The sequence below is a fragment of the Opisthorchis viverrini genome (assembly GCF_000715545.1).
Source record: "Opisthorchis viverrini unplaced genomic scaffold opera_v5_211, whole genome shotgun sequence".
Lineage (NCBI taxonomy): Eukaryota > Metazoa > Platyhelminthes > Trematoda > Opisthorchiida > Opisthorchiidae > Opisthorchis > Opisthorchis viverrini.
The window spans coordinates 749,070-777,042 of NW_008751861.1; the positions used below are offsets into that span (position 1 = coordinate 749,070).

The 27,973-nt window shown below is 45.1% G+C and overlaps 1 protein-coding gene across 1 annotated transcript in view; it reads right to left on the reverse strand.

Moving 5' to 3' along the window:
- The window catches only part of T265_08179 (hypothetical protein), a gene marked incomplete at both ends in the record, with an annotated part of 61,562 nt that overhangs the window by 4,451 nt on the left and 29,138 nt on the right, over positions 1–27,973 (reverse strand). Inside the window, 5 exons of the mRNA XM_009173904.1 lie at positions 2,993–3,283; positions 12,213–12,932; positions 22,738–23,007; positions 25,967–26,023; positions 27,451–27,643. Of these exons, the coding sequence (XP_009172168.1) occupies positions 2,993–3,283; positions 12,213–12,932; positions 22,738–23,007; positions 25,967–26,023; positions 27,451–27,643 (1,531 nt within the window). The remainder of the gene's footprint in view (positions 1–2,992; positions 3,284–12,212; positions 12,933–22,737; positions 23,008–25,966; positions 26,024–27,450; positions 27,644–27,973) is intronic.

Sequence of the window (27,973 nt, forward strand, 5' to 3'; positions counted from 1 at the left end):
AAAAAATAAAAACTAGGGAGTTTAGGATACGTGGGGTATGTAAGGCGAGGCGTGAATGAACAGTTTACTCTAGAAGGGTCTACTGATTAAGATCAGCATGTGGCAAACAATATTAAGTTACCATGTTTTTAAATACATTGATTGTACTTAAACATTTTCTTCACCGGCCACCGTATGTTCATTGAGACATCACTCGCATTAATGATCACTCCACCCTGATCACACAACGCGCCAGAGTGAGGCGTGAAGCATTACTTTGTTCTAGCTGTTCTTCATACTTTTTTTCAAACAATACGACGACAGCTCTGTCAAATATTTCAGAGATTTCCACATCTGAGTGTAATTCTGATAAAACAACGCTATCGGTCATTCCGGAGGCTACAGCCTGTTGCGCCGACAGAACTGTGAGTGGATTCTTCGACAGACTAGGTCCTCAACAAAACTTTCGCCTGGACGGATCAGGAGCTGAGGCGCTGTGCTGGAATACACCAATTCAGAAAACACGTAAACAAAAACCTAGTTGTCTGGATTTCAGTTGCGTCATCACGTGGCGTTTGGAAACCGTCTCAAAACGCTTGGGACTTGTGGTCAAACAATCCGACCTACCGATTTCCACTTTCGATCGATTCGGTGACGCGTGATTAGATGACGATTAGATGATGAACACGCTAATGCTGTCACACGGGTACCCAACGACCAACAGATCCGGTCGATAAATTTGCGTCTGACACAACTTTCTCGAGCCCAAAAATCCTATTGCCTCATCTGAGAGTAGCGCACAAAAACGTTTTGACAGTTAATATGAAACTGTCAAAGCATTGCGCCAAATTCACTCTTCATAGATTAACAAGTTGCTTCGTTTATAGTAATTACTGAACACGCTAATGCTGTCACACGGGTACCCAACGACCAACAGATCCGGTCGATAAATTGGCGTCTGACACAACTTTCTCGAGCCCAAAAATCCTATTGCCTCATCTGAGAGTAGCGCACAACGTTTTGACAGTTAGTATTAGTAGTATTAGTAGTATTAGTAGTAGTAGTCATTTGGCAAACTAAACTAGTGTCGCATGCAAAAAACTGTATGTAATCATTGAATGACTCATCTTGGCCGATAATAATACTATGTTATAATCACTGTTTATCAGATCACTAGTAACCCTTACTTGCGACAGCATATAGGTAATGCACTAGTCATGAGGTTGCTGGAAATTTCTCAAAAGCACACGACCGGTTTCGCTCTGCTTGGGGCTCATCAGGTAAGCCCAAATGAGTGTGTTTCGCTAATTTCGAAAGAATAGTTTTTGGCGGCATAGTTCCGGATCATGTGGTCGTATTGCGCCTGCTTCAGCTGTAGCTGTCTTTGGATTGACATCCGCAACCTACGAGGCACTCTGCGCATGACTCGAGACGAGTTGCTTAGACTGACGGCGTGTCAATCTCAAGGACACGTGACACGATCGAACTTTGGACCACTGGATCTACTGACATTTCAGAATGAGGTGTTTCCGTATTCACTTGCCAACTTGTCGAGTCGCATGCCCAACTTATTCTGCTTCAAAAAAGCCGGAAAAGGCATAAAAAACCCTAATTTGAGTGCAGACCAACATCTAATCCTTGAATTTAAGATCCACTGCCTTAGTGTTGTTGTCATTTGTAGTTTGGAAAACACAACGACTGGTCGTGTCTGTCAATAGGTTGTCTCGGTGTAATAGGCTACCTTTCATAAATCCGCTTGTCTGGTTATTACTGCGAACCCTACAGGTGTAGTACGAACAGCAAAAAATCACAAGGCCGTGATGCACGAAGCTTGAGTTAGGCTTGTTCGTTTACGTGCTCGTTTTGTGTTTCAAATTATCCCAGTGAAGTGGGACCTGCCGAAAATATCCACATGAGTAAGCTATATTTTGTCAATGAGGAATGTTGGTAACTGAAGCTGTATAGATAACTACTATTGTATTCCTGATGACGGGTAATTTTGCTGACTTCATCGCCTCGCAGTATATAGAACTCACCGGTACTACGACACATTGCAAGCTTACTACACAGTTCGCTTGGTGACAGAAGTTCGGGTAATAAATATACTCACTAAATTCTATCATTAGTAACACGATGGAAATTCCTACATCTGCGTGTGAAATCAATTCAACCCGGCCACTCTGTCCATTTACAGTCCCCATATAAACAAAGTAGCATTTATTGTATGCGACACTCCAAAACCATTTCAAGTGTTTTTATGAGTGACCTACTAGCTAGACAAGCTTGTCAGAGGGCGTCAGGCCGGTGGGCAACAGCCTGAAACGCTGAGCAAAGGATACCCCAACCCCACTGGTAAACAACCAACCTGCGTCCAGGCTCTTAACACAAACACGGAACAATTTTTAGGCTAATGCCTTGACAATTACCAGATTCTCCGATGTGAGTCACGGCTGTTCATATGAAAATGGCCTGACTATTCACCGGTAGTTGTGGACTGTTTGAATAGGTCGACAGTTTTCATGAAGGAAACTACTCACAAGGCTGCTGAAAACTCTTCGACAGCCAACTTTGCTGGGAACTCTTCGACAGCAAACTTGTGAGTAGTTTCCTTAATGAAAATATACTGCGATATATTGAATATCGTGCCAACTGAACTGTGAGGCGGCCTGTGTGCAGCACATTCAGTTGACGAGAGATTCAGTTGAGTCTCTCGTGAAAATCAAAATGATTTGCAAATGAATGTATTTCTCGAGATGGGCAGTTTGTTAGGCCTCATCTGTGCAAGTCGATCGGAGGCTACGCGATTCTATGGGAAACAATCTGGAACTGAAAACCAAATGTTCACGTGATAAATCCATCTGTACCAATCTGGTGAGTCCAATAGGGACTTTTTGGGGTACAACACCACGACCGCACAACAGGATCATAGTTAAAAGTGCATAGCAAAACGGAAACTGCCACTATTCTTTGGCATGCTAAGAACATGAAAAAGTGAGGGGAGCCAACCACTTACCTGGATATATGGCATCGTTTTGAGTCGATAAATTGGATGCCAATCCTCTGGATTATTGCTATTCACATCGTGCGTCAAACTGCGTGTATATGAAGACAGATCCGGAAGAGCATGCCCTTGATAATAGCAGCAAGTACCACGGGAATACCCATCGTTCTTCACAACGCACAATAGATGCCGAACAATGGGTTTGACTAGTTTGGATCGGCAGATACCATCAGGATGACTCAGTAGCCGCTCACGCAACCCATTGGTTGCAAACCTGGATAAAAGGAGCCTCTGGAAGGGCACCTAAAGGGAAAGAATATGACGGTATAGTGGGTGATGCAAGCATTGACTGACGCATGCAGTCTGTCGGTTTTCCTTCACATTTATTAGCAATGGGCCCACAAACCAATGTAGCTACTGTTTGTGAAGTGGCCACTCGCACACACACACACACACTGATCCCTCAATCAGGCTGCCCTGCGGATAATGGTATCGAAGCTTGCCTGGTCATGCTAGAACAAGATGTTTGGAGACGCAGCTTAGCTAGCTGTGGCGCAACTTAGCGTCAGAGCTCCAGAAACTTTACAGGTGAAAGCATCACTGACAGACGCAGTGCCATGTTTGGTCCTGGTTTATCGCCTTGAGTCAGGTTAAGATCCCCTAAGTGTGCAAAACAGTGTTTCTGAAAAGAGTGATTATGCTGACTTTCTAGAAGTTTTAGTACCTGCCATACGTAGGTTCGACTTCTCACCGTCAGATTGGTGGGAACCCAAGAATTGGGTTACCATCCGGTAGCTCGCCCATCCTGCGGTATTTTGTCTGGGAGACCATTGAGAATGGATTTTTGGTGATTGTAGGATTAATGACTTTGTGCGTGCGAAACGACATTAAGACCACTCGATTCCATGCTGAACAATCGTGGAGTCCAGGTCAGTCAAATTTTCAATACTCGTCACTTATTGCAGCAGTTCCCCGAATTTATGGCCAACTCCGATTTTATACGTGTAAGGTTGCTGCGCGGGTGTGAGACACTACTCATGGCAGTTTGAAATAAGCGTGAAAAACAGCACATTTCACTGTTTGGCGCGCTTGTCACGAATTGCCCCAAGTTAACATTTACTGGGGGTTTTCACTTTCAGCTCGCACATTACTGGAAAACCGAATTTTTTAAACAATGCGCAACACGTTTTCCAGAGTTTACTTCTGTAAATAGGTATGGACGGTCAACGGACAGCAACTATCCAAATAATTACAGAGAAGTCTGACAAATGGGTGCGGCAATCTCTTTCCAGTGAGACCAACAAGTGATTACATATGAAATTACAGTGATCCTCCCAGAAACCCACCCCCTTACAGTGGACGACGTTCACCATCCGCAGAAATGGTACTGCCTTTTCCTAGGTGGCTTCCTTCTTCTGTTTCATATCAAGACAATATTAAAACAAGCCATTTGAGCTGTGTGCGTCACAACCTTTCACACAAGTGCCATTTTTTTCAATCTGACGGTAGTTAGGAGCCTCTGTCCACAGCGAAACTGCGTTGCATATGTATATTCTGATAGATAAAAAGGCCTCTATCGTGTTCCAGCCACACAGAACCTCAAAGCATTTGTTGGGCATCCTTAGCGTTCAGATGCAAACTGATTGACCTCGAATTCGAGGTTATCATCATTCAGTTATGAGTTTCCCACAAAGACATACCGGGACAGATTGCCTTGGATATTCGGAAGGAGTGGCCACGGAATTCTTCACCAACCTTCGGGTTGGACAATTTTCGCGGCAGCACATTTGCTGCTTATTTCAGTGGGAACAAATGTGCCCTTCGTCTATCATCGACAACCATGATTCGCTTGCCGTCATTTTCTAGTCAAATTGTCTGAATGAATGTTTGCGCGTGCATGCACCTCGGTATAAAGCTCTTCTCCCTTTGTTTTTTTATCTCGTCAGATAACCACCGGTGTTCTCACACAGGCATCGTTGTCAACGACAATGATTCAGAGAAAATAACGTTTTTATTCGCATCGCGAACAGAGGCGATCCATGGATGCCAGTCGAAAACATGTGAACATTTCGAGTGCAGTTCAAGGTCTATTAGTGATGAGCAGTGAAACTTCCTTAATACCATTGGTTCGTATCAAGTAGAAAGCAACGGTCAACTCATCTAAACTGTATGCGGTGATAGATGTTGAAGGCGAATTGAATTGTGAGCGAAGTGGCTAGCGAGTTACCACTAATTCACCTACACACACTGCATGCATTTGATCCTTCATTTCTGAAGAGGCGAACATGTTCCCTGTTGGGTGATGAAATTAGCTTGCCCAATGGCCCGAACGAACACCCAGTAACTGTCCCGGTTGTCAGCCGATTACCTCGACTGTCAAGGATTACCCGTCAGGTAGGAAAACTGCTGACCCTACATGATTGTCCGCTTATGGTGACATGGATAAGTTGCAATTAGTCTGAGTCAAAAGTTGTATACGGAACAGCACGTCCTAGTAGGATATTTAATCCACTCAAATTCATCTCCGCGGCAAAGAGAGGGACAATCTGTCTTCCGTTTGAGATTGTGTCCGGCACACCAATAATATCGCTCAAGTGTGAACACGTTCGCCTGTTGAGACGTGAAAATTCAGATGCGTCCAACGTGCGTTGGTGGTGTAGTGGTTATACGCTCGCCTCGCATGTCAGATCCCCGGGGTTCAGATCCCAGCACGGACGTTGGATATGCACTGCTGATGAGCTCTAATAACAGCGAAACAGGAATCCAGTGCTTCCCTTTGGTGTGGACTCACCAGAATAATTACGCCAGAACAGGACAGCCGTTAAAACGAGAGTGGTGTGACTACGAACGAAATACCGACCCCGCAAAACCCCAAAATTGCAACCAAAAGTAGATCGTTGAACAAAATTGATTACGGAGGGATAAATTGTTTTTGTTGAAACCATGTTTCGACTCGGCGGATGATCAGATGCCACAAGAAAGCAAGTGCATGCTGATCAAGCAGTCTGGCACGTACGAGAAACTGAAGTCGAAAGCGAAAATGCTCGAAATCTGTTCTTGTTCCCGGTGAGTCGTGCTGCTAGGTATGACTAGATTTTCTGAGCATCTTGGCAAGGAATTATTTGCTGGAAACAGAATCCCCGAGGGATTGTTCCATGTGGACGCGAAATGGCACCATGAGAATGCTGTTCCCCCAAAAAATAATGACAGTGCTCGACACGGTCCCTGTTTTTACGTCAACTATGACAAGCTCTAATAAGCGTTAGCGGACAGATCACCTAGAATATACACTTGACGAAACCAAGTCCATTCAAGGATTTGGAGGCAGGGGTATTGCACCACTTTCCATGCTAAAAGGCGGTAAGAACGTCAAGACATGCGGTCGTCTTGGACGTTTATATCCACATTGATCTATGCAATCTCCCGTCTAAAAATAAAGATGTCTGCACAGTAGCTGAGCAACGGAATCCCATGCCAGTTTCTGTTGTCGATTAATGTTACTACTAGTTCGGTGGTGTTTTGGGTGGGCTGCCTTCACGGACAGATCCGAAAATTTGTTGGGGACTCTGCAGGAAACCCCAACCAAACACACCCACGCAATAGCAGAAGGCAACTAAAGAGAACTTCCAGTATAGCAGAGCAGTAAGAGCTGATTCTGTAGTTAAACGTAATTACTTTTATCATCATCATCATCAGTATCAGTAGCAGCAACCGCGTACTTGTCGTACAGTGGTTATGGCTGACATACTTTCGCCCACCGACGACTTATGGAGGTAGGGAAGGGACCTGCTCATTGGAGACGGGAGCTGATGAATTGGTGCGTAAATACAGGGTTGTCGGTAGACGGTTAGGTGGGGGATTGGGAAGGGAGCTGTGCATTGACGGCAATACAGTGGATGCACCAGCGCCATTCAGGACACGACAACGCCATATCTGATTATTCACGCGGCCCGTCTCGGGGTCCCCATACAGGGAAACGGCAATGACCAGAGCAGATAAGTTTACTGGTAATGGCTTTCACACATCGCTGCCAAGTCTTCGTTTGACCGCCACTAGCCTTTTCCACCCTCCGTGTGGTTTCGCAAGAAGAACTCTTCGAGAAATTCAGTTGACTGGCATACGCAGCACGTGGTCAAGCCGATGCAATATTTAGAGTGTGATCAGTCCATTGATCGTGGGCGATTTATTTCTTGCAAATACCACCCGACGTATTTCAGCAGTGCTGATCCGTATGTCTGTCTGTATCCGACAGACTCGGGCAATGCTCCGAAGATAATGATCTTCAAACACTGAAAGTCTTTACGTCCCCGTATAGCAACATGGATCGCACCACAGCACTGTAAACTCGATGCTTGACGGATAAGCTGATGTCACACCTAAGCCACAACCGACGCAGGTTCACAGAAGCTGATCCGGCCTTACCAATGCGGATGGAAAACTCATCTTGCGCAAGACCATCGGGATTAATACAGATGCCCAGGTAGACCAAATTGTCTACTACCTCAATCTGTTCATCCGCAAGCATGAGGCTAGGATTCAAGCCCACCTGGTCTTGCCGTAGCACTTTACACTTTGCAGGTATGAAGGGTATACCAAACCGTGAGGCAGAACTATTTAGATTATTTGATATTGTTCGCATTATCACGGCGTCAGACCCAATAAGACCTGTGTCGTCTGCGCACTCGAGGCCTGTGAGCGGACGGCCCGGGAGAATTTCGACCCATAGGCATTAGAGGCTGGTAGTGAGCTTTCCATAAACGTAGCAATGAAGAAGTTGAAAAGTAATGGTGAAGGACAATCCTATCTGACACCCCTGGATGTGGCGAATTCAGTCGATAACTTCCCATAGACCTTCACACGGCCACAGGAGTTGGCGTACAGCACCTTAATAAGGGTGAAGAATTTATGGGTGGGGGCATCTTTGCTCCACAGACACTGCCAGAGTACCTGACGAGACAGCTTTCGAGACGAGGAACACAAACATTGCTGGTTGACGGAAGCAGTGTCGCTGTTGCAGATTTTGTTGGAGGGTGAAGATGTGATCGATGTATCCTACTGCACGATGGAGCCCAGCTTGGTCTTCGCGGGTCTGTCTCTCCCAGTGCTCAGTCAAACGTCGAGGGATAAGACCACAGAGGACATTCGACACCACAGCTACCAGGCTGCCATAGTGTGTTTTTCTCACGCCGCCCGCGTACCCTTTTTGAAGACAGGGATAACTGTCGACATGCCCCATTCTGCAGGCACTTTCTCTTCGCGAATAGTCTTAACCATAGAGCTTCGCTCCTACTCTTCCAACAAGGCAGGGATGCCGCCATCGACCTGATGCATGGAATCCCCATTAAACTCTTCCCAGGGTCTCAAGCGTAGACATCTAATTCGACATGAGAAAAGAAAGCCTTGATTGATACAGTTATAATGTATCGTCGTAAAATAACAAGTGTTGTAACACTTTGAAAAGTTAGTCTAGTAAACAACTCTGCAGAAAACATTAAAAAACGGTATAGAATAGACAAAATAACTGCAGCCTTGACAACAGCCATATTAATTTCAAAGGAGAGCGGAATATTTGTAAATCGGCTTTAGCTTTGCATCCGTGTCAGCCTCCGAAAAAAGTAAGAGAAAAATAAAGTGTTTATTACAGAGGAAATCGAATTCCGGAATGAGAACAAAGTAGAAAGAAAGTGAAACACTGGACGAGGAGGAAAAACGTAGTTGCACCAGACGGACAGATATGCAACAAAGTGGGGGGGAAACTCCGACCGAAATTGAATGTAGTGGACACAATGAAAGCGACCAGGTATGTGTACACCTTGTACTGGTTTTGTCGATGAAAATTGTAAAAGTGAACCGAAAAAGGCACTTTCGCTTGATCAGCTGTGCGGCACTGATATTCACTGGAAAAGAAAAGAAAACGGGGTGAAAAATGAGATGAGAAAATATAACAGATAAGAGAAAATGAACCGTCCAACTATTTCACCACAGATTCAACTGGCCAGTTTCGAAGCGGGTCGTAGTCGACTGGTTAATATGGGCACGTATTATCTGGCCGTTGTTGACATCCTTAGCGTGACACAGCTCGTACAGCAATGCCTTTCATCTTTCATCCACCGGCACTGCTTTCCGCAACTTCTTCCTTGTAGTTTCATAAAGGGAACTACTCAGAAGGTTGCTGAAAACTCATCGACAGCCCCCGACCGGTTTCGCCCTTCTTGGGGCTCACCAGGTAGGCGCAGTCCCCGAGTTTCCGTCAACCTTATGTCCTACTTGAACCTTGTATCTTACTCCGAATTTGGTAACATTTGTCATGATTTGTAAAGTCGAATTCGCCCGAATTTCCACCTGCTTCAAAAGCACACTATAGGTTTGGTTTTAACGGGAAAGTTGGCTGATTCGCTCGTTTACGGTAATGTTTAACTGAATATGCTGCACAAAGGCCACCTCATGCTTCACTTCGTATGACATTTAATAATAATAATAATAATCGTTCAGCTGTAGCACCCTTTCGGTGCCTAGCTGCCATGCCACCCGAAGGAGGCACGAGGGCTGGGATACTGCCAGGTCGCCCAAACATAGACAGGGGAAGTCGAATGGCAGAGGTCGGGTTCGAACCACGGACCTTCCGGTCAGTCAATTCGCGCTCTAACCACTTGAGCCACCTCGACCAGGAATATGCTTGCTTCCACTCTCAAAGCAATGGTTCCTCAAAATTGCGCATAGGGAACGGGCGATTGTGGATGAGTCTAGTTACGATCACATGGAACAGATGGAGTGCGTGCGTCAATAAATAAATGCCCAATTATCCGGCTTCCTACTCCAGTAAGTATGCGTATATGTTTCATTACTCAAAGACAATCTAAGCTTGGTAATCCATTTGGAGACACCAGATGCAGAAAACAAGCAATCACTATTAGCGACTTTACACTCATCTGCAAACTAATTTGGTTCTTCGAGAGACTTCACCTGGAACCCAGCTGAATCTCTCGTTTATGATGTTCTCAGGCAACTGATTCCAGGTGAGTCTCTCGAAAGAACCAAATTAGTTTGCAGATGAGTGTATATTCGCGAATTTCGTGCAATTTGGTTTCAAGTAGAACATAAGGTTGACGGAAACCCGGGGACTGCGCCTACCTGATGAGCCCCAAGAAGGGCGAAACCGGTCGTGGGCTGTCGATGGATTTTCAGCAACCTTATGAGTAGTACATTACAAGCAATCACTATCTTTGGGTCAAATAGTTGTTATGACTGGGGGAAGGGGAGACCTCAGGCTTGTATGAACCAGGAAATGACAAACAAGCAATTCAGATATCAGATGATCGCAATAACCACCAGATGAACTAAAACGGTTTCATTCCAATTACGTTCAAGATTGCTGAGGCACACACGAAAACGGAGGAACATCAAAAGCGTGCCATCAAACGTGTCACAGTTAGGAATCCTTGCAGCCCCAAAACCATCTGCTACTATGGGGGAATTATTAGAAGGACAGGGGACAAAGTTGAGAATAGAACACCGAATAGTGAAACATACTCATTTGCAAACTAATCTGGTTTTGCGAGAGACTCATCTGGAACCCAGCTGAATCTCTCGTTTGAGGATGTTTCCAGTGAATGTTTTCTACAGAATAGTCTTCGACAACCTTGTGAGTAGTTTTCTTAATGAAAATATACTGCGATATCTCGAATATCGTACCAACCGAAACATGAGATGGTCCTTGTGCAACACATTCAATTGGAGAAAATCATATACGAGAGATTCAGTTACCTCCCGTCAGAACCAGTATGATTTGCAAATATGTGTATTCGTCGAACCACTGGATAGTGTTCTATATCCAAGCAACGACACAGATCACCATGAATATTTTGTTGGATACCGGGGTACTAAAGTCCATATGGACGAGGAGTCACGCAAATCTCGATTTTAATACAAGGGGAGCGAAAGGGGAAGATACGCAATCAAAAACCCATCAAGATACTGTCAACTGGAAGCAACGAGAGAGCTTCTAGAAACAAAGCATCCATAGAGTGCTGAGGGTGACCCTATACACATGCTACTGCGCAATCGGACCAACAGGCCCAAGACACGGTAAGCTGAGATACAACTTGAGATACCAAATTTTCACGATATCCCACACTGTTTCAGAATTCTAGTCAATAGGTAGTTCAGTCTAACTACCTTTAATGAGAGACAGATCATCAGAATACCGTTAGCGTGTTGTGTGCTTAGTAAGTTTGGATCATTAACCTGAATTTTATTAGAGGCTCATATAACTAGGTTCACAATAACGGCAATCTGCACGATAATGGTACGCTCGGCGTTTGATCACACCGGACATGACCAGTCATTAAAGAGGGAAGCTGGTGCGCTAATTATTAACCGATGAAGAATTCCTCCAGTATTGAAAAGCTCTGTGTCTCAAGAGGAAAATGGAAGCCACAGGTTCACAAGATCCGACTCACGCAATATTGGTTGCGAGTTCATTTCAACTCACGTCTGGGGCGCAACTTTTTCATCGCTTCTAAATTCGCGCGAAACGCTCGCAGCAAAAATTGCAAGTTCATTCCACAGGGTGCTTCAGTACTTCACACAAAATTTGGTTTGCTCGAATCCGAGCACATCGAAAGGATCTTACAGCTGAAGATCCCCGTCACCATCATCAGTTTTGAAGGCAGTAGCTGATATAACTAACGTGCAAACAGAGTGGCGTCAGAGTATTTTTCATCACCAAAATCTCGCGGGAAGCCATGCATTGAAGAAAACAGCTCGGATGCATGAGCGTCATTGAGGAGGTGACTGGAACAGGTACGACAATATCTTTAAACATTGATGCGTCCCACTCCGGGGGCTATTTTAAGGGAGACGGCAACGACGACCACAGCTGGGTTTGCTGGCGATGGCCCACAAACCTCACCGGCAAGTCCATGTCTGACCTCCTCCGGCAAGTTCCCACTCTTCACGTGGTGGTGCCAAAAGAACCCTTCGATAAGCCGGTCGAATGGTATACGGAGCATGCGGCCAAGCCAGCGCAACCTATGCAGTGTGATCAGTCCATTTGTAGTAGGCGAGTTATCTCTTCCGAATACCATTCGACATATTTCAGCACTGCTGACCCGGTGTTTTCACCAGACTCGGGTAGTGCTCCGAGGATTGTCATCGACAAACACTGGAAGTTTTTGACTTCTTCAGCGCGATATGGCCAGCTTTCTTATCTGTATAGTAGTATGAAGCGCACCGCAGCATCATAAAATCGACCCTTCACGGATAAGCTGATATCATGCCTACACCACAGGTGAAGAAGGTTCACAAAAGTTGCACTGGCTTTCACAATCCGGATGGAAATATCATCTTTCGCGAGACTATCGGGACTAATACAGATGCCCAGGTAGACACACTTCTTTACTACCTCAATCGGTTCATCCGCAAGCATGAGGCTAGGGTTCAAGCCAACCCAGTCTTGCAGTAGCACTTTACACTTTGCAGGTATGAAGCGCATGCCAAACCACGAAGCGGAATTATTTAGATTATCTAATATTGTTTGCATTACCACGGCGTCAGATCCAATAACAGCTATGCTGTCTGAGTACTCGATAGCTGTGAGCGGAAACCCCAGGAGAACTTCGACGTCACAACAGCCTTGCATGACTCCACTTGATGTGGTGAACTCAGGCGAGAGCTTGCCACTGACCTTCACACGGTCGCGGGAGGTGGTGAACGGCTGTGTACGTAGGGTCGCACTGATATAGTGTCTGACGTCCACAGAATCAAAATCAGCTTTCGAGACAAGGAACCCACATGCTGTTAGTTGCTGGAAGCAGTGCAGATGTTCCAGAATTTGTCGGAGGATGTAGATGTGATCGATGCATCCTATTGCAGGATGGAGCCCAGCTTGCTCTTCGCGGGTCTGACTCTCCCGGTGCTCAGTCAACCGTCGAGGGATGAGACCAGAGAGGACCTTTGATGCCACAGCTGCCAGGCTGATGCCACGGTAGTTTTCACACAGCGTCGGCGTACCCTTTTTGAAGACTGTCGATATACCCCATTCCGCAGCCATTTCCTCTTAACGCTATATAGAGTCAGTAAGTTTCATCAGTTTAGTGACCAGGGTTATACCCCTTCCTTAAAGAGGTGGATTCAGACTGTGCGGTCCTGATGACTTCGCACATTCTAGTATTTCGTACCGTACATTCTACTGTTGGGACCAACTGAGGTAACTTAGATCGTACTCTTGAGCCATGGTGGTTCGTTGAAGACAGTGGATTGAAAGGTTTTTTGCTGATTTGTGAAGGCCTGAATAAAAGTGAACTGTCAGGCGTGTTCATACCATAGCGTGATCCCCAGTAGTCCGAATGATGGCTCTCCACCACTGGCTGACGGTCAGGTAATTCAACCGGATCCAAGGTTGATTCACACTTGGAGGTCTCCAGGTTACCCAATGAGAGCGTCTATGTTGGATATTCATGGCGGTCAGAAACAGTTAATGATCAGCACACAACTGGAGGAGTCGCTCTCCGTAGTCTGTGCGACGAGCATCGACTCCAAATCGGCCACCAAGATGTGATTCTAAGGACTTCGGACGGCCGATTTGGGAATTCATATCACCCGCAAGTATCACAATCTCAGTGGTTCTTGATTGACGATAGAAAGTAACCTTCAGAGCGTCACAACTGCAGTCCGTTGGGGTATGTTACGATACAACCAACAGGTGCCGTTTTCTATGTCGCGCAGCACTGACCGTGATTGAGCTGTATAACGAAACAGCTCACCGATGACTGTTCAATGGAATCCAATCGAGCGAAACGCGTTCAGCACTGTGGCTGATGGTACCTCTCACACTATACATTTGTCGAGTCATCGCTTCTGGATGACCGGACTCAGGGAGAGTGAAATGTCAACTTCCATCACGTTTCGAGATGTCAGTTCCAGAGACACACCATACGACAATGTTAAAGGATTATAAAGTCTGGGCTAGAACTTTCTGGTTGAAAATTAAGCAAAATGTTATTTTCGTTATTCTTAATGGGCAATGCGTTAGATACGGTGCACTAGTCAGGTAATGGACAAGCAATCGACCGCATAACGCCTGCTTGTGTTGTAGGAATGGATTGAAGAGGGACATCCGTGGACAAAGAACTGTGTGGACAAACGATGCTCTACGGTTTTCCAGTCCCAGGAAAAGGGTTTATTTTGAGCCCATGACTCAAAACTCTGAAACACAAGGCATCGGAAGGATGTAGGTTTTCTTCTAGGATGGCTGCCCTAGTCCGAGAGTCGAAAATCTGACCCGAAAAACAAAAAGGTTTTCTTTGTGGACCCTACCCGGAGCCGAAATTCCAATAGTCTGACTTGCTCGGATATAGGAAGATAATCTAACCCGGGGGTGCAAGGAATAAGGCACTACCGTCTCGACCCTGATGTGGCCTGATGCAGGTACCTTTCGAGCAGCACCGGACTCTGGTTTTAAAAGCATTCCGACCGCAGTGAATAGTGCACCGGTGGTCACGGTCAACCGTTGGGAGGACCATTTCTAACCTACCCTATCTCGGAGGAAAGCAGCATAGCTGTTCTCATGAATATGGACATATTTGTCGCCTGCGGCAAAATCTTATTGCCTTCACACTCTTGTCCCAGTGTAGACAACAAATTTACCCACAGACGAACTTGTAACACAATTACGCGTAGTACGGGGTCACACCGCGGCTTGGAGGACGGCTCCCATTTGGTCTTCCCGACATGATTGCACTTCGTGGAACTGAGCTCCAGCCAATGCAGCCCGAGGGATCAAACCCGACGACCACGTCAAAGTGACAGCTTTGGGTTAGAATCGTTTTCACTCTTCTAGTTTTTATTATTTTATACCGAGTTCTAAAATTATTTTTGCCACATTCTGCAACCAGATGAAACATCCGCGGTTGTATGAGGAAAGTATCAAATACCAGCCGAAGTAAAACGAACCATTCCATTCAAAAGACGCCGAAGCGAAAGTGAAGTATATGTTAGAGAGGACGCATGGGTCGATGAATGTTAAGAACCCCCAGTGGTTGGAAGTTGGCGAGAAGATTTGACGTGACGTAACGTAGTTAATTTGAACCTAAAAAGGAAGAGGACTGGATTTGAGGATCTTAGCTGAGCAGAACAGATGGTAGAGCGAGCTTTTGGAATTACAAGGCAAATTTCGTCCCGTAAGTGAATCCCGTCCGTAATAAACAGCCGCGGAAGCAGTTTAGAACTGTTTCATCCTTAGCAGCGCACAGCTCATAACGTTCTAAGTAAATATCTCGCGGGTCAGCAAAGTAGGGAACCGTCAAGCAGTGGTATGAAACACTTGAACTGTCTGATAAAGCATCAAAAGTCTCCGTAGTTCCGATTGATCGCGTATAGCAGTTGAGTAATTAATATAAACTGCGACAACTCAAAAGCAAGGAACGTACTAATTAGGGCGGTTTTGACCAGTAGTATGAGGCGAACAATGTAGAATAATCTTGTGGAATAATCTTGCAACTGACACAGGTTACGGACGTTCGACTCACTAATTAGTAATCTGAACTATACGGAATGCTGGTTTACTGAGTTTAGGTTAATCAATTCCCGTCCGACCGAACGTCGATAAACGTAACCACAATGAGCATGAGATTTAACTATCAGACGCCCGGAAAAAACTGCTTACTCATTAGTAGGTAGTGCAATATATAAAAACTACGGACGGAAGGTCGGGTGATTTAAACCACTAATCTATCAACTAAAATGATCGAATTTGCCGCAAAAACCTTGTTCCCTATTGCAAATTATGCATCATAAGAGGCATGGTCAATGACCCTAAAGTAGTGAAGGCAGAGGAACGCTGTCGCTGGCTCATATTGAATAAAGTGTGAAAATTCTGTCGCAATGCTACGAACGGAACAGCAACAGTGATTTTATATATCCACCTATTACAACAGGGGACGTCAAATCGGCAGCCCTGCAGCAAGATAATTTCGGAGTCTAAACTAGCACCAGCTTCTGTGTAGGGTTTACTACAACATCCAATTTTTGTGTTACTAAGTTGTCTTGCAAACAAGATCAGGACGTTTTCTCCTAGAATGCTTGGTTTCCGCTTCCTCTATTTCATTCATAGAATCGAACGGCTGACTTCTATTGAATATTTTGCCCAATTACCACTGAGTCGTAGCTTATGAATTCAAAAAGTGCTATTGTTTGCACTCATCTCTGAAACACGGAGAGAGCACAGTGGTACGATGTCACTTAAGTCCACCAGGGACGCACCGAATCGTTGTCATTGTACTTGACGAGCGATTTCAGCAAAAACGCTACATTGTCACCGAACTTGATCATGGGTCAGGGGCACATTTCATAAAGGGACAGGTGAATGCATGTCTGAACAGCAGATCAATAGATGTCACATCGTGAAAACCATGATGGTGGTAAAATAGTATCCACTTACAACCAGCTGATTCTGCGTTCAAACTTGGAAAGGTACATAGCACCTTGGTAGAACATCGTTGGTGAGTGAATTTAGAAATTGCTCCGAAATGAAAGCCACGAACCCTCGGTACACTATACCCACGTTTGACGAATCGAAAGGATGTATCGATCACCTTGAAATGTAATCCTCCTTTAGGTTGAGGCTGTTACTCAGTTTAGTACTGTTGGAATTTTCATCAACCTGACTACGCCTATGAGCCACGGATACCATTGAAAGCACGGTGTCGTAGCCGCATTATCAAGTGATATACTCAGGATGCTATTAAGGAAAGCTACTATGTTGCGAATAAGATGGTAGATTTCTCGGTTTGAAAAGAATCATTCCATGCCCGCTAGGAATTCCATCACCAGACAAACTTTATGGTGCCTGTTTAATGCCAATTTAATTGCACTTATACGGTAGACACACAGAACCCTGATGTGAAAACCGAATGTGCAGTTACAAGCAAACAGCAGATCGACTGCCTCAAGAATTTAAGTATCGTACGACGATGTGTGCATCATGATAATATGGTAATAAATCATTAAAAGCCTGCAAGTCAGATTGTTACATCATCCACCAAGAAGCTCAGACCGATGCTTAGTAAGCGCACTAGAACCGATTACCACAGTCACCTGCCTCGCTGCCTCATTCAGACAGTCAGTTATATAACAGATTAAGGCTCCGATAGCTAAATTCCCAAATTTGGGGGCTAAATGTAGGGTGGCCAAACTGAGTGTTGCATGCATTTCCAGTACCTGGGTACTACAGGCAGGGGGGGCATAAAGAAAACACTCAGCTGCAGTGAAGATGGGGAACCAAATCTTCATGCATGGAAATAAATCCATAAACCATGAGCATCGCAAGCGAATAACTACAGTGCTTCAGGTTACTGTAGCCAAGTCCTTTCAAATAGTTCTTGAAATCAGATTGAGATTTAGTCAAGCGACTCATCGAATTGGGTCATCGTTTGGAGTGCGATGTTCGTTGAAGACTGTGTCATCGTGTTAAGATTTGTGTACGTGTAAGAAATTTAGAGCCCTGTGGTAGGTGGAGGCAGCTGGGATGAGACATTATCTGCTACTATGCACACATGTGAATGACCCACGAGGCCACTGGTATGTTTCGATTCTTCCGCTGCATACGCTCTCCGTGTTTAGGTGGGTGAGAAGTCAGTTTGGATCCCGGGTAAATGAAAAACTGGAGCAAAATGAGCGGCAATTGTAATTATGAATACGTGTTTCTTTATGGCTGCAGCGGAGCCTTAAGTACGTACTTGATACCAATAACAGTAACAAGAAGTTAATACTTCACATCTTGACAAACGTGACGCTTATGTAGCCAATAACGCGGTCGTAATTCGGAATAAGATCGTCAGTTACCCGCTGAAATCGCCGGACCATGTATCTTTAGCTAGCTAAGTAAGAATGTGAGATGGCCCAAGTGGTTAGAGCGCAAATTTACTACCACAAGGTAAATTGCGGTTCGAATCCGACCTCTGTCTCCCGACTTCCCCTGTCTAGGCTTGGGCAACATGACAGTATCCCAGCCCTCGTGCCTCCTATGGGTGGAATGGCAGTTGGGCGCTGAAAGGTACTACAGCTGAACGATTTTTTAAGAATGTGAGTAAACCTTTCAAATGTTATCTCTGTTCAAATCAATATATTAGTGGCCGCACATGAGATTATGATGGAACGAGATGGATTTTATCCTAAAAGCTTGGGAAGGTGATTCCCTTATTACGGGATCGGGAATACTAATATCTCTACAAAAGAACATATCTCATACGTGTCCGTAAACCTTACTCCCGGTGGGACAATTTGCGGTTCTGAGCCAATAATCCTCAGTCGAAATCAACCGCTGGGGGCAAATTCGAAAGTCAGGTAGGCGGTAGTGCGTACTGGAGCACAAGACTGAATAGGTGTGCGTGAAGCATACAACTGACCCTACTTCGTCAAATATGTCACAGATGCTCACATGCAGTTATCGTGATTTTCATTATCGTCACTGACAGCAACCCACGTGTCAAACGCTAGTGCTTCACTACCAAATTTCAAACAAGATGCAGTTTTGTAGACATCGGAACAACAAAGAGGAGATAAAAATGTTAGTTCTTCACCAATGGGGCGATGGAGAAAAGCGTTCGATACAGCAAAACCTTTAGGGTGGCCTTAAACAACCCAACGGAACATATCTATGTACACAACGAGCGAAACGAACCAAATCAAACTAAGACGTTCCCACAACAAACAAACGTCCAGCTGGTCACTCTGTGTATAAGTGAGAGTTCGATCATTCGGCTGTAACACCCTTTCGGTACCTAACTGCCATGCCATTAGAAGGAAGCCCGAGGGCTGAGATACTACAGGGCTCCCAAGCCTAGACGAGAAAGCAGTCAAGACAGAGGTTGGGTTACAACCAAGGACTTACGGTCAATCGATTCGCGCTCTAAGAACCGGCCAGCTCGCACTCTTGAAGGTTTGTTAGTGGTGCAGGGCTCCCAAGCCTAGACGAGAAAGCAGTCAAGATAGAGGTTGGGTTACAACCAAGGACTTCCGGTCAATCGATTCGCGCTCTAAGCACCGGCCAGCTCGCACTCTTGAGGGTTTGTTAGTGGTGCATTATTCGAGAAATGAATGGCTTACATTTCTGTAAAAGTTCCAAATACGGCCAGAAAATCGAATGTCTCCACCTAGGCAAGAACAGTGCCGTTGTTGATTTCGGATAGTCCTGAAATCGCCAACTCCTACATTGACGGTTTTTCCTCAGCTTAGTTCTCGGTCTGAAACTTCCAAGCTAGCATTCCCATTAAAACAACCACCAAGGGAGCATAGCCTATATCATGTCCCAAAACCAGGTCAAAATCACTTGTGCAGCGCGTTGTACATTACGTGTATGCAGCAACAACATGCTGGCAAATCCGACGCCACCCTCGATGCTGCACTGGCAAGCGGCGGATACTCGAATGGCTGTTGGGTATACATCTTCGGCCAATCAAAGCTCGACGTGATGCAAGACCGACAAGTGGCCCGATCTTCTGGCCAATCGCGTGCGGGACGGGCTTCTTGGTCGTAGCAACGCCCAAATGCGGGCGGTAAAGCGGTATCGGTGTGGAATTTGGACTAACAACCCCAGGAATCCGAACCATATGTCCCTAGCACATACATAAGCTTGCATTCCGAATTGGACACTCTTGTGACCTGTCCTATGTCCTGTTGTTCATGCAGTTATATATACACTGGGTTGCTCCTATATTTTCGTGGATAGTCCTAAAAAACGTAATGTTTCCATTAATGGTTCTCTTATCAACAGGCACCGCTTAACCAATCTTTTCGATGTACGATCATATCCAAACGAGGATACCATATACAATAATTTTCCAAATACTTTAGCAAACTAGACGAGTCAATCGGGGCGAGAATTTACTGACCGGAAGGTTCGTGGTTCGAATCCGACCTCCGCCACTCGACTTCCCCTGTCTAGGCTTGGGCAACCTGGCAGTATCCTAGCCCTCGTGCTTCCTTCGGGTGGCATGGCAGCTAGGCAACGAAAGGGTGCTACAGCTGAACGCTTTCTTTCTTTCTCTTTCTGTGTAAGTGTGACCGACGTGTTGTGCCAATTCCGTAAATTACATCTTTCTCTTCTTCTTTCTTCTTTCAATTGTACCCTTGGAATATCTTCTTCCAAAAAAGATGATTAGTGCGCCATGCTCGAATTATTATTATTTTAATGTGTTTAGAAGAGTGGAGAACGATCGCATTGCTTTCTGGTGGACTACTAAACCCATTACCGAAAAAAAACCAAAATAGACTAGATAACGAGCATACCAGGTTTACAAGTGATACACGTTGAGCAAGCAGTTTTCGAAAGCATCACTCTTGGACGTCCCTGCCATTCAAAAACATCATGATGTTGAATTAAGCCTTGTATCACAATGACAAGGTGGTGAGCTTTCGTCACAGTTAAACCTGTCGAATTCACCAGTACGCTACTATGCGTTCGCTACTACTTGGACATTCGCAGAATAAACAATGGGATTAAGTTTGTCCAAAACTAGGCCACATATACGAGGAGAAAACCAACATTCAGCGTCGTCAAAATCCTTTAGACTGAGATGAATTGTCACTTAAGCAACAGCACACGGTTACGTTGGAGGTTTTTTCGTGACTGGGACATGATCTACTATTTGGGAGGTGAGCCTAAGAGAACTAAGCTTTGGGAGTGTTATCAAGGCTTCGAATGTCATCACAACAGGTGCTTAAAATGTTGAACTATTTCGAGAAATACACTCATTTGCAAATCAATTTGGTTTTCAAATGAATCCCTCGTTTATGATATTCTACAACTGAATATGCTGCACACAGGCCGCCTCACGTTTCAGTTAGCACGATATTCGAGACGTTGCAGTATATTTTCATAAAGGAAAGTACTCACAAGGTTGCTGTCGAAGAGTTTTCAGCGACCTTGTGAGTAGTTTCCTTCATGAAAACTGTCGACCTATTCAAACAGTCCACAACTACCGGTGAATAGTTAGGCCATTTTTATATGAATAGCCGTGACTCACATCGGAGAATCTGGTAATTGTCAAGGCATTAGCCTAAAAATTGTTCCGTGTTTGTGTTAAGAGCCTAGACGCAGGTTGGTTGTTTACCAGTGGGGTTGGGGTATCCTTTGCTCAGCGTTTCAGGCTGTTGCCCACCGGCCTGACGCCCTCTGACAAGCTTGTCTAGCTAGTAGGTCACTCATAAAAACACCTGAAATGGTTTTGGAGTGTCGCATACAATAAATGCTACTTTGTTTATATGGGGACTGTAAGTGGACAGAGTGGCCGGGTTGAATTGATTTCACACGCAGATGTAGGAATTTCCATCGTATTACATCTTTGTTCTTCGAAGAGTTTTCAGCAACCTTATGAGTAGTTTCCTTTGTGAAGTTAAATTATTTCACTAAATCGACAAGCGGAATAGCACCTTTCTTTTCTGAAGCGCGTTAGCCCTTTTGCCCTATCACTTTTTTTTAACTCTGTCGAAAGGGATTCTACCAGCTCCTTGCGAAACGCTCAAGATCAGTATGGCCACTCGATTTCAGGGTGTCATCTAGCTGAGAGTGGAATAATGCATGGTGGGTCCGTTCCCTCCGCATCAATCTGCTGATACATGTTCTGATGACGAGACCTATCGGGCGCATTCTAACTAGGACGGACACGTACAGAAATCGCTGAACAATCACACGCCGATTCATCACCATCGACAACATAACATCACTGATGCTTTGTTGCCGGACAAACATGGTTTACTTGAAAGCCTTATGGTGAAGAAAAGGAGACGTCAGTCAGTGGCTAGAGACTATGGAACAAATACCTTTGCTACCATCGGCACTGGCATCCTGCAATCCAAGTTCGCAACTCTTACTTAGTTACAGCGCTCTTGCAATAACAATCTCTTCGGTAACTCATTCCACTGGTGGAGTGAAAAAGCACAAGTTTTTCTGTAGCGGTACAGGAGAAGAAGTCACATGGAAGCGTAGAATTTCAAATCAATATGTGGCTGGTGACATACATCAAGGCCATGTGTGTGTGTGCAACTTGGTGCACCATAAACTTCAGTAAAACTACCCGACCCAGTGCATTATTCGGCTAGGACAATCAAGTGTATCCAAATGCTCCAGTTGATCGTGCAGCTGACGAAGTTGCGAAGACCGTTGCTCTTCTACTAGATACACAGCGATAAGAGGCAACTTGGATGCCAGTGTTTCTATTGAAGTAACCAGAATAAATTTGGTAACTCGTATCTGGTATCTCGTATCATTCAGTGTCATAAATTCAAAGTAGAGAGATGACCTACCACGCCCTGATTTAGACTGGACACGATAACATTGAAATTCGCACGCACGGTTCTCATAACTTACTTGAAAACCAAAGGTGACAAGACATAGTAAGTGAAAACTGCCGTTTTTCACAGGGTTTGGAGCCATCACGATTGACTTGAAGGAGTGCAGTGTTCAGTGCATTCCGGATGAACGTTTAGCTGCATATTTTCGGCTTGCAGCTGGGACAGACTCTAGATGGGATGTGGAAAGTAAGCGAGGAAAGACTCACAAGTGCGACTAAGAAAATCGTCCTTATTGTGAAGAAACCATGAAGGGTTTGTTCGTGAAAGGACGTTCTACGGCGTAATCATTTACAGGGAAAAGTCGAAAACTGGAGCTAGAACTGTAGACATAACCGAACTACTCCAAGAGTACTTTGGAATTTGCGCATCTTTTCGACATACGCCTGGGACGGGACAGGGTTTCATACCTCAACTAACTTGGTGACGACATCCGAGTCCACGGAGAACCGTGGAGATCGAACAGAATACATGCCGTCAGCGTTCCTGCATGACATCTCCATGGACTTGTTTGAAACCATGTCCCCCTTGTTGTCCACCCAAGCAGGTTCGCGTGATACGGAATCATACGTCATCTGCTGATGGCCTAGTGCCGATGAAAGGTGAGAACTGGGTTCGGACGCGTCAGAATCCAAAGGGGACAGCCATTCAGGAGGAAGTGATGGTCGGATATGGGAGCTCTAAGGTAATTAGGGAAAAACATGGAGATTTTACAGTTTTTTGTTCAGTTAAAAGTACGTCAAAATTTACAGTAATACGATTACTAATGAAGAGACACGTAGTGTATTTTCACCTCATCATATACGTATACGCACAAATCAGATTGGCTACCGTTTGGTGTTAGGTATAGCAATGTGAACCGATCAATCGTTGCCATCCTGAAGTAGTGGCCCGTTGCTTTGTTGCTTCCAATAATCGGAATAAAAGGCGATCAGGCCAATAGTGGACTAGGAGACAGGTAATTGAAGGATGTGAGACGTTAATCCCAGGTGAACAGCATTTCCGTATCCATGATATCAAAGACCCCAGCTTCTTTCTTCTGAGGAAGGGCGAGCTAAAAATGTCGGCCCAAATAGTCTCACACTCAGACCGACGCCAGATGACCACGGGTGTTGTAATATTGTTCAGTGCGTCGAAAAAAGAGGACAAAATCGATGGCCCCTGGCAGCACAAGGCTACCTTGTGTGCACATTGGCATCTGGGGTCAGAAATGCCTTGCCCCCTGAGCGCTCGCCCTAAATGAGCATCCAAAATCAAGTAGGTAGGAGTGGTGGGTCACTGTTTCCGGGCCAGCACTGACTGCCCCACTAGTTGAGGACTATATGGAGGGTCTAAATTCAAAGACTTACCTTCTTCCATTGCCATTTAGTTGAGTAACAGGCTCAAGCAGGGATGCAACGACCGAACCCCATTCCGAAGTCTGCACCAACGGGAAGCTACCTCTGTCCATACGATACCTACTCCATTTTTACTCCAAATTCAATTTTTACCCTTACCAATATGGTATCCTCACTTCCTACCCTAGAGCTTTATCGTCCATTCGTAGCCCTCCACTCAGAAAACGGAAAAAATGCTTCATACATATTCTTTGATAAGGTCAACAGACCTTCCTCGTTCACTTTTCCTATTGGTAAATCGATGTGTGTTATCTCTGAAATACGCAAACCTGACCTTACTAAGGTAATTAGTGTGAAAACGGTCGAGGAAATCTCAGCTTGCTCAAGGTTTACACTCCTACTGTCGCGTAACACAGTGGCACCCTGTGCTCGCAATCATTCACCTTATGTGTTCACCACGAAGAATGAAGACGCTCTCCTTGACTGAATTCCCATAAACAGCCGACTGTATGCAGTCACACTGGCAGAGTCTGCCGGAATCCGCAATCAACGATCCGGAACCGAACTCTAATTCTTACTTGTGCATATGCCACAACAAAGCGTAACAATAACACTGCAAATGAGTCTTTTAAGGAGACATTTCAACTTGTGCAAATGGCGGAACGTTTCGATACCATTATTCTAGCTGGCATTTGGAAGACTTAGTTACGAAGCATCGACGATCATGAGCCATCCTGGTGGATGATTTGGAATAGACGCTCCCGGAAGTGACAATGGTGATCGCAACTTAAAACTGCGCGCTGGTCAAGAACTGTTTGTCGCAAGCATAAACTTTGAGCACATAAGCAGACATCACGTTGCCTGATGTCTTCCTGGCCGTGACCACACACGTACTCAGTCTGCTAACATAGCAACTGGCTAAAGATGGTGGTCTTGTGATCAAGACCATCGCTCCTATTGTAAAATGTGTATGGAGTCAGACCATATTCTGGTTTGTGCCCGTGATTAAGCTCGCTTCCCATTCCGAGCCACAATGATAATCACTGACTGCAAGATTCGGTGATGGATGAAGTGTATCGGCAGAAGCGGTCTGGGCAACATACGAATGCGAAACAAAGCGGTCGGTTAGGAATCGATGTTTGACTGCGTGTGTCCCAAAAAAAGACCACGGTCCAATTCAAGCAGGATCTCACAGTGATCCACGTTGTTATTCCTAAACAGCAACCCAATTATCATACACGGTTCATGGTACTCAAAGTGAACTTAACTGCACTGAAAATCCGCCCGATAAGATCACAGAGAAACCAAACTGGTACGTCTGAAAACAGAGCTCATTGGCGGTAGCAACCAGAGGGCAAAAACAAACTGAGAGCGGACAGAGAAAACAAGTGGATTTTCACAGGCTCAGGAACACTTGAATCGAGGTATAGGAATCATCTGACTAAAACGAGTGGTCACGTTTTCGACCAACAGCCGGGACAACAGCGTCGTTGCGTGTGTGGTCAGCTGATCAGCAGCTAATCAGACGGACCACCAAACACGAAAACACAAGAAAAGTTGCCCAATTAATTGTGAGCGGATCATCTGACCCCCTTCCACTTTTCATATTACCACTGTGCTGACACGAACAAAATGAGGTGATAGTTGGGAGCACAAGTAAAATGTCGGTCACTGTCTTTGGCTGACACAACAATCAACCAGAAGATGGCAGATCAGCGTTTGGTTTCCAGTCACAAACGTCTGCTCTTTCGTTCACTACAAGAAACAATGAAATGAAAGGGTCCTAGTAAAGATATACCACGATATACCACTGACGATCGTTTGTTTGGGATTGCATGTGTGCTTCAAATGCAACACCATTTCGGTGCCTAGCTGTCACGCAACCCGAAGGAAGGGCCAAGATACTGCCAAGTTGCTCAAGCCTAGACAAGAGCAATCGAGAAGTAGCGGTCGGGTTCGAACCACGGCTCTTCCGGCCAACAACTTCGCGAATTAGCTAATGAACCATCCCGAGCTTCCATGCTTAGCTCCCGTTCTAGCAGATGACATAACCCAAAACTTTTGGTTAGATATTTGCTACTGAACTGCAAAGCTACTCAGTCCGTCAGGAGTAGTCCTCCATTCTGGACAGCGATTAGGACCCAACTGTCCTTCTGATAAGCAGTTGGAGAAACAGTGAAACACCTACAATACACTAACCATACATCGCGTGCATGCGCATCGGTGTCTACGGGGTGTGGGAAAATGGTCACACTCAAGGTGACGGCGACGAAAAAGTAAAAGTGGTGGACGTTTTACTCACTTTGGTTGGTTCAGTCATTCTCAGCTGCTCGTGGAATACTGGCAGATGCCACTGATCCTTGAAAGGAAGAACAGTACGAGACATGTAGACGGGTCTTAGAAACAGGTGAACAACTGTAATGCTACACGTTAGCTACTAAAGTGTAGGTAATACGGGCTTCATCACTAAACACTAGATTCCAAGACAGTCGAGATAGTTAATAGTACACCATCATTCTGGTGGGCAAGACGAAGAATGCGACACAATCCAACAGCTCTGAATTAACTAAACGATGCTCGGTACGATAGGAAATGCAAAAGGTTACCGGCCAGCGTTTTTGATGTGGAAACTCTAAATGACTGCACCTATGGAGACAACCAAAAACTTTGAATTAAGCAGAATAGCTGACGGGACATGTTCGCTTCCCTCGGAACGCATTTACCCATCAGTACAGTACCACCGTGAGACAATAATAAAACAACCCATAACTTCAGATAATAATGTAGGTTTCCGCCAGCGATCCACCGAGGTGTAATTCAACAGTACGCGAGCTGTGAGATAAAAATAATCGTCAGCTATAAACACTCTTTTAGTGCCTGAATGTTATTCCACCTGAAAAAAACACGAGGGCCGGGATACTGCCAGATTGCCCAATTCGAGGCAGAGGTCGGGTTCCAATCACAGACCTTTCGGTCAGTGAATTCGCACTCCAACCAGTGAGCCATCTCTTCCCATCTGCGACAAAAACGCTTTAAGTGAGTTTCTTTCCAGTAAACAAGCATGCAATAAAGCAAACACGAGCCTACAGTCCGTATATTGAGACCACTCTTACGTTCCTCACGTCACTAACGTTTCGGAAAATAAGAGCGATTGACAAATAAACAGGGTAAAGGCACCACACAATCGTTCCATTCGATTATGGATCGGTGCCGTTTTAAGTCATTGTCGCGTTATTGTTTGGGTGATCATCTCAGAGTAGAATTGATATCAACGAAGTTTTGCCACACTATATCATAGTAGTTTGTATTCCCCAAAACTTCCGAATCTGTGGGTGAATACACGGACCTAAAAGCATAGTGATAGACCCATATGCGTATACACTGCAAACCACTGTATGGTCGGACAACGCTCACATTACCCCAGTCAGGCACAATCCGTTATGACACCCCCCCTAGGGAAATCTAACTCAGCTGCGTCACTCATTCATTGTTACCCTAGAAAGCTGGTAATATTCGTGTGCTCTCTGCACCTCCGTCGATGGGCGTTTTCTCCCATGGTGCGAAGTTAATTAGGAATATCTAAAAAAACTGGCGAAGTTAGTAACCAAGGGAAAATAAATCATAAAACTCATCCGTATGTAAAATAACTCAACACAAAGGCGAAACAATAACGTAAAAGGCTGAAGTACCACTGCATTAAATCTATGCTATTCGAACTACACCCATGAAATCCGATTAAGTGAAACAAAGGGAAAAATCAGATGTTGCCTTAGGAGAGCAGCTTACTTCACTCAGCAGTCGTCGAAGTCTAAGCAAAGTTGTTTTCACACTTTGGAGTTCCTGCAGCATTTGACGTTGGTCAGTGCCCAAGAGATAAAAGGTCCGATCGCCCAAATTTGCCACACCTTCGTTGCCACTTGGGTCTAGGCTAGCGGCGGCTTGGGAGTAAGATAATGAGCGTGGACGTGATCGAAGACGACTGAAAAGGGAAATAATTTGGATGACAGAAATGTTATTTACCCACTGAAGTGGTCTAGACTACACAACCGCGAGTGGAAACTGTAAACGGTGATTAGTTACTGCTTCGAAAGCCACAAGACGAAATCCCATAAAAGTTGGGAGAAGATGAAGTTAAGCAGATGGACTATCCGTCGCAGTAACCTCTCTGGCTAACCACCGTCCACATCCGGTAACAACTTTTCCTCATATTAGGCTACACACGGTAATAGCAAGTTTAAGGCTATTCGCCCCATGTATAATGGGGCCGAGATTGATCCGTAGCTGTCCAGAGGGTACTATCGATTCACTA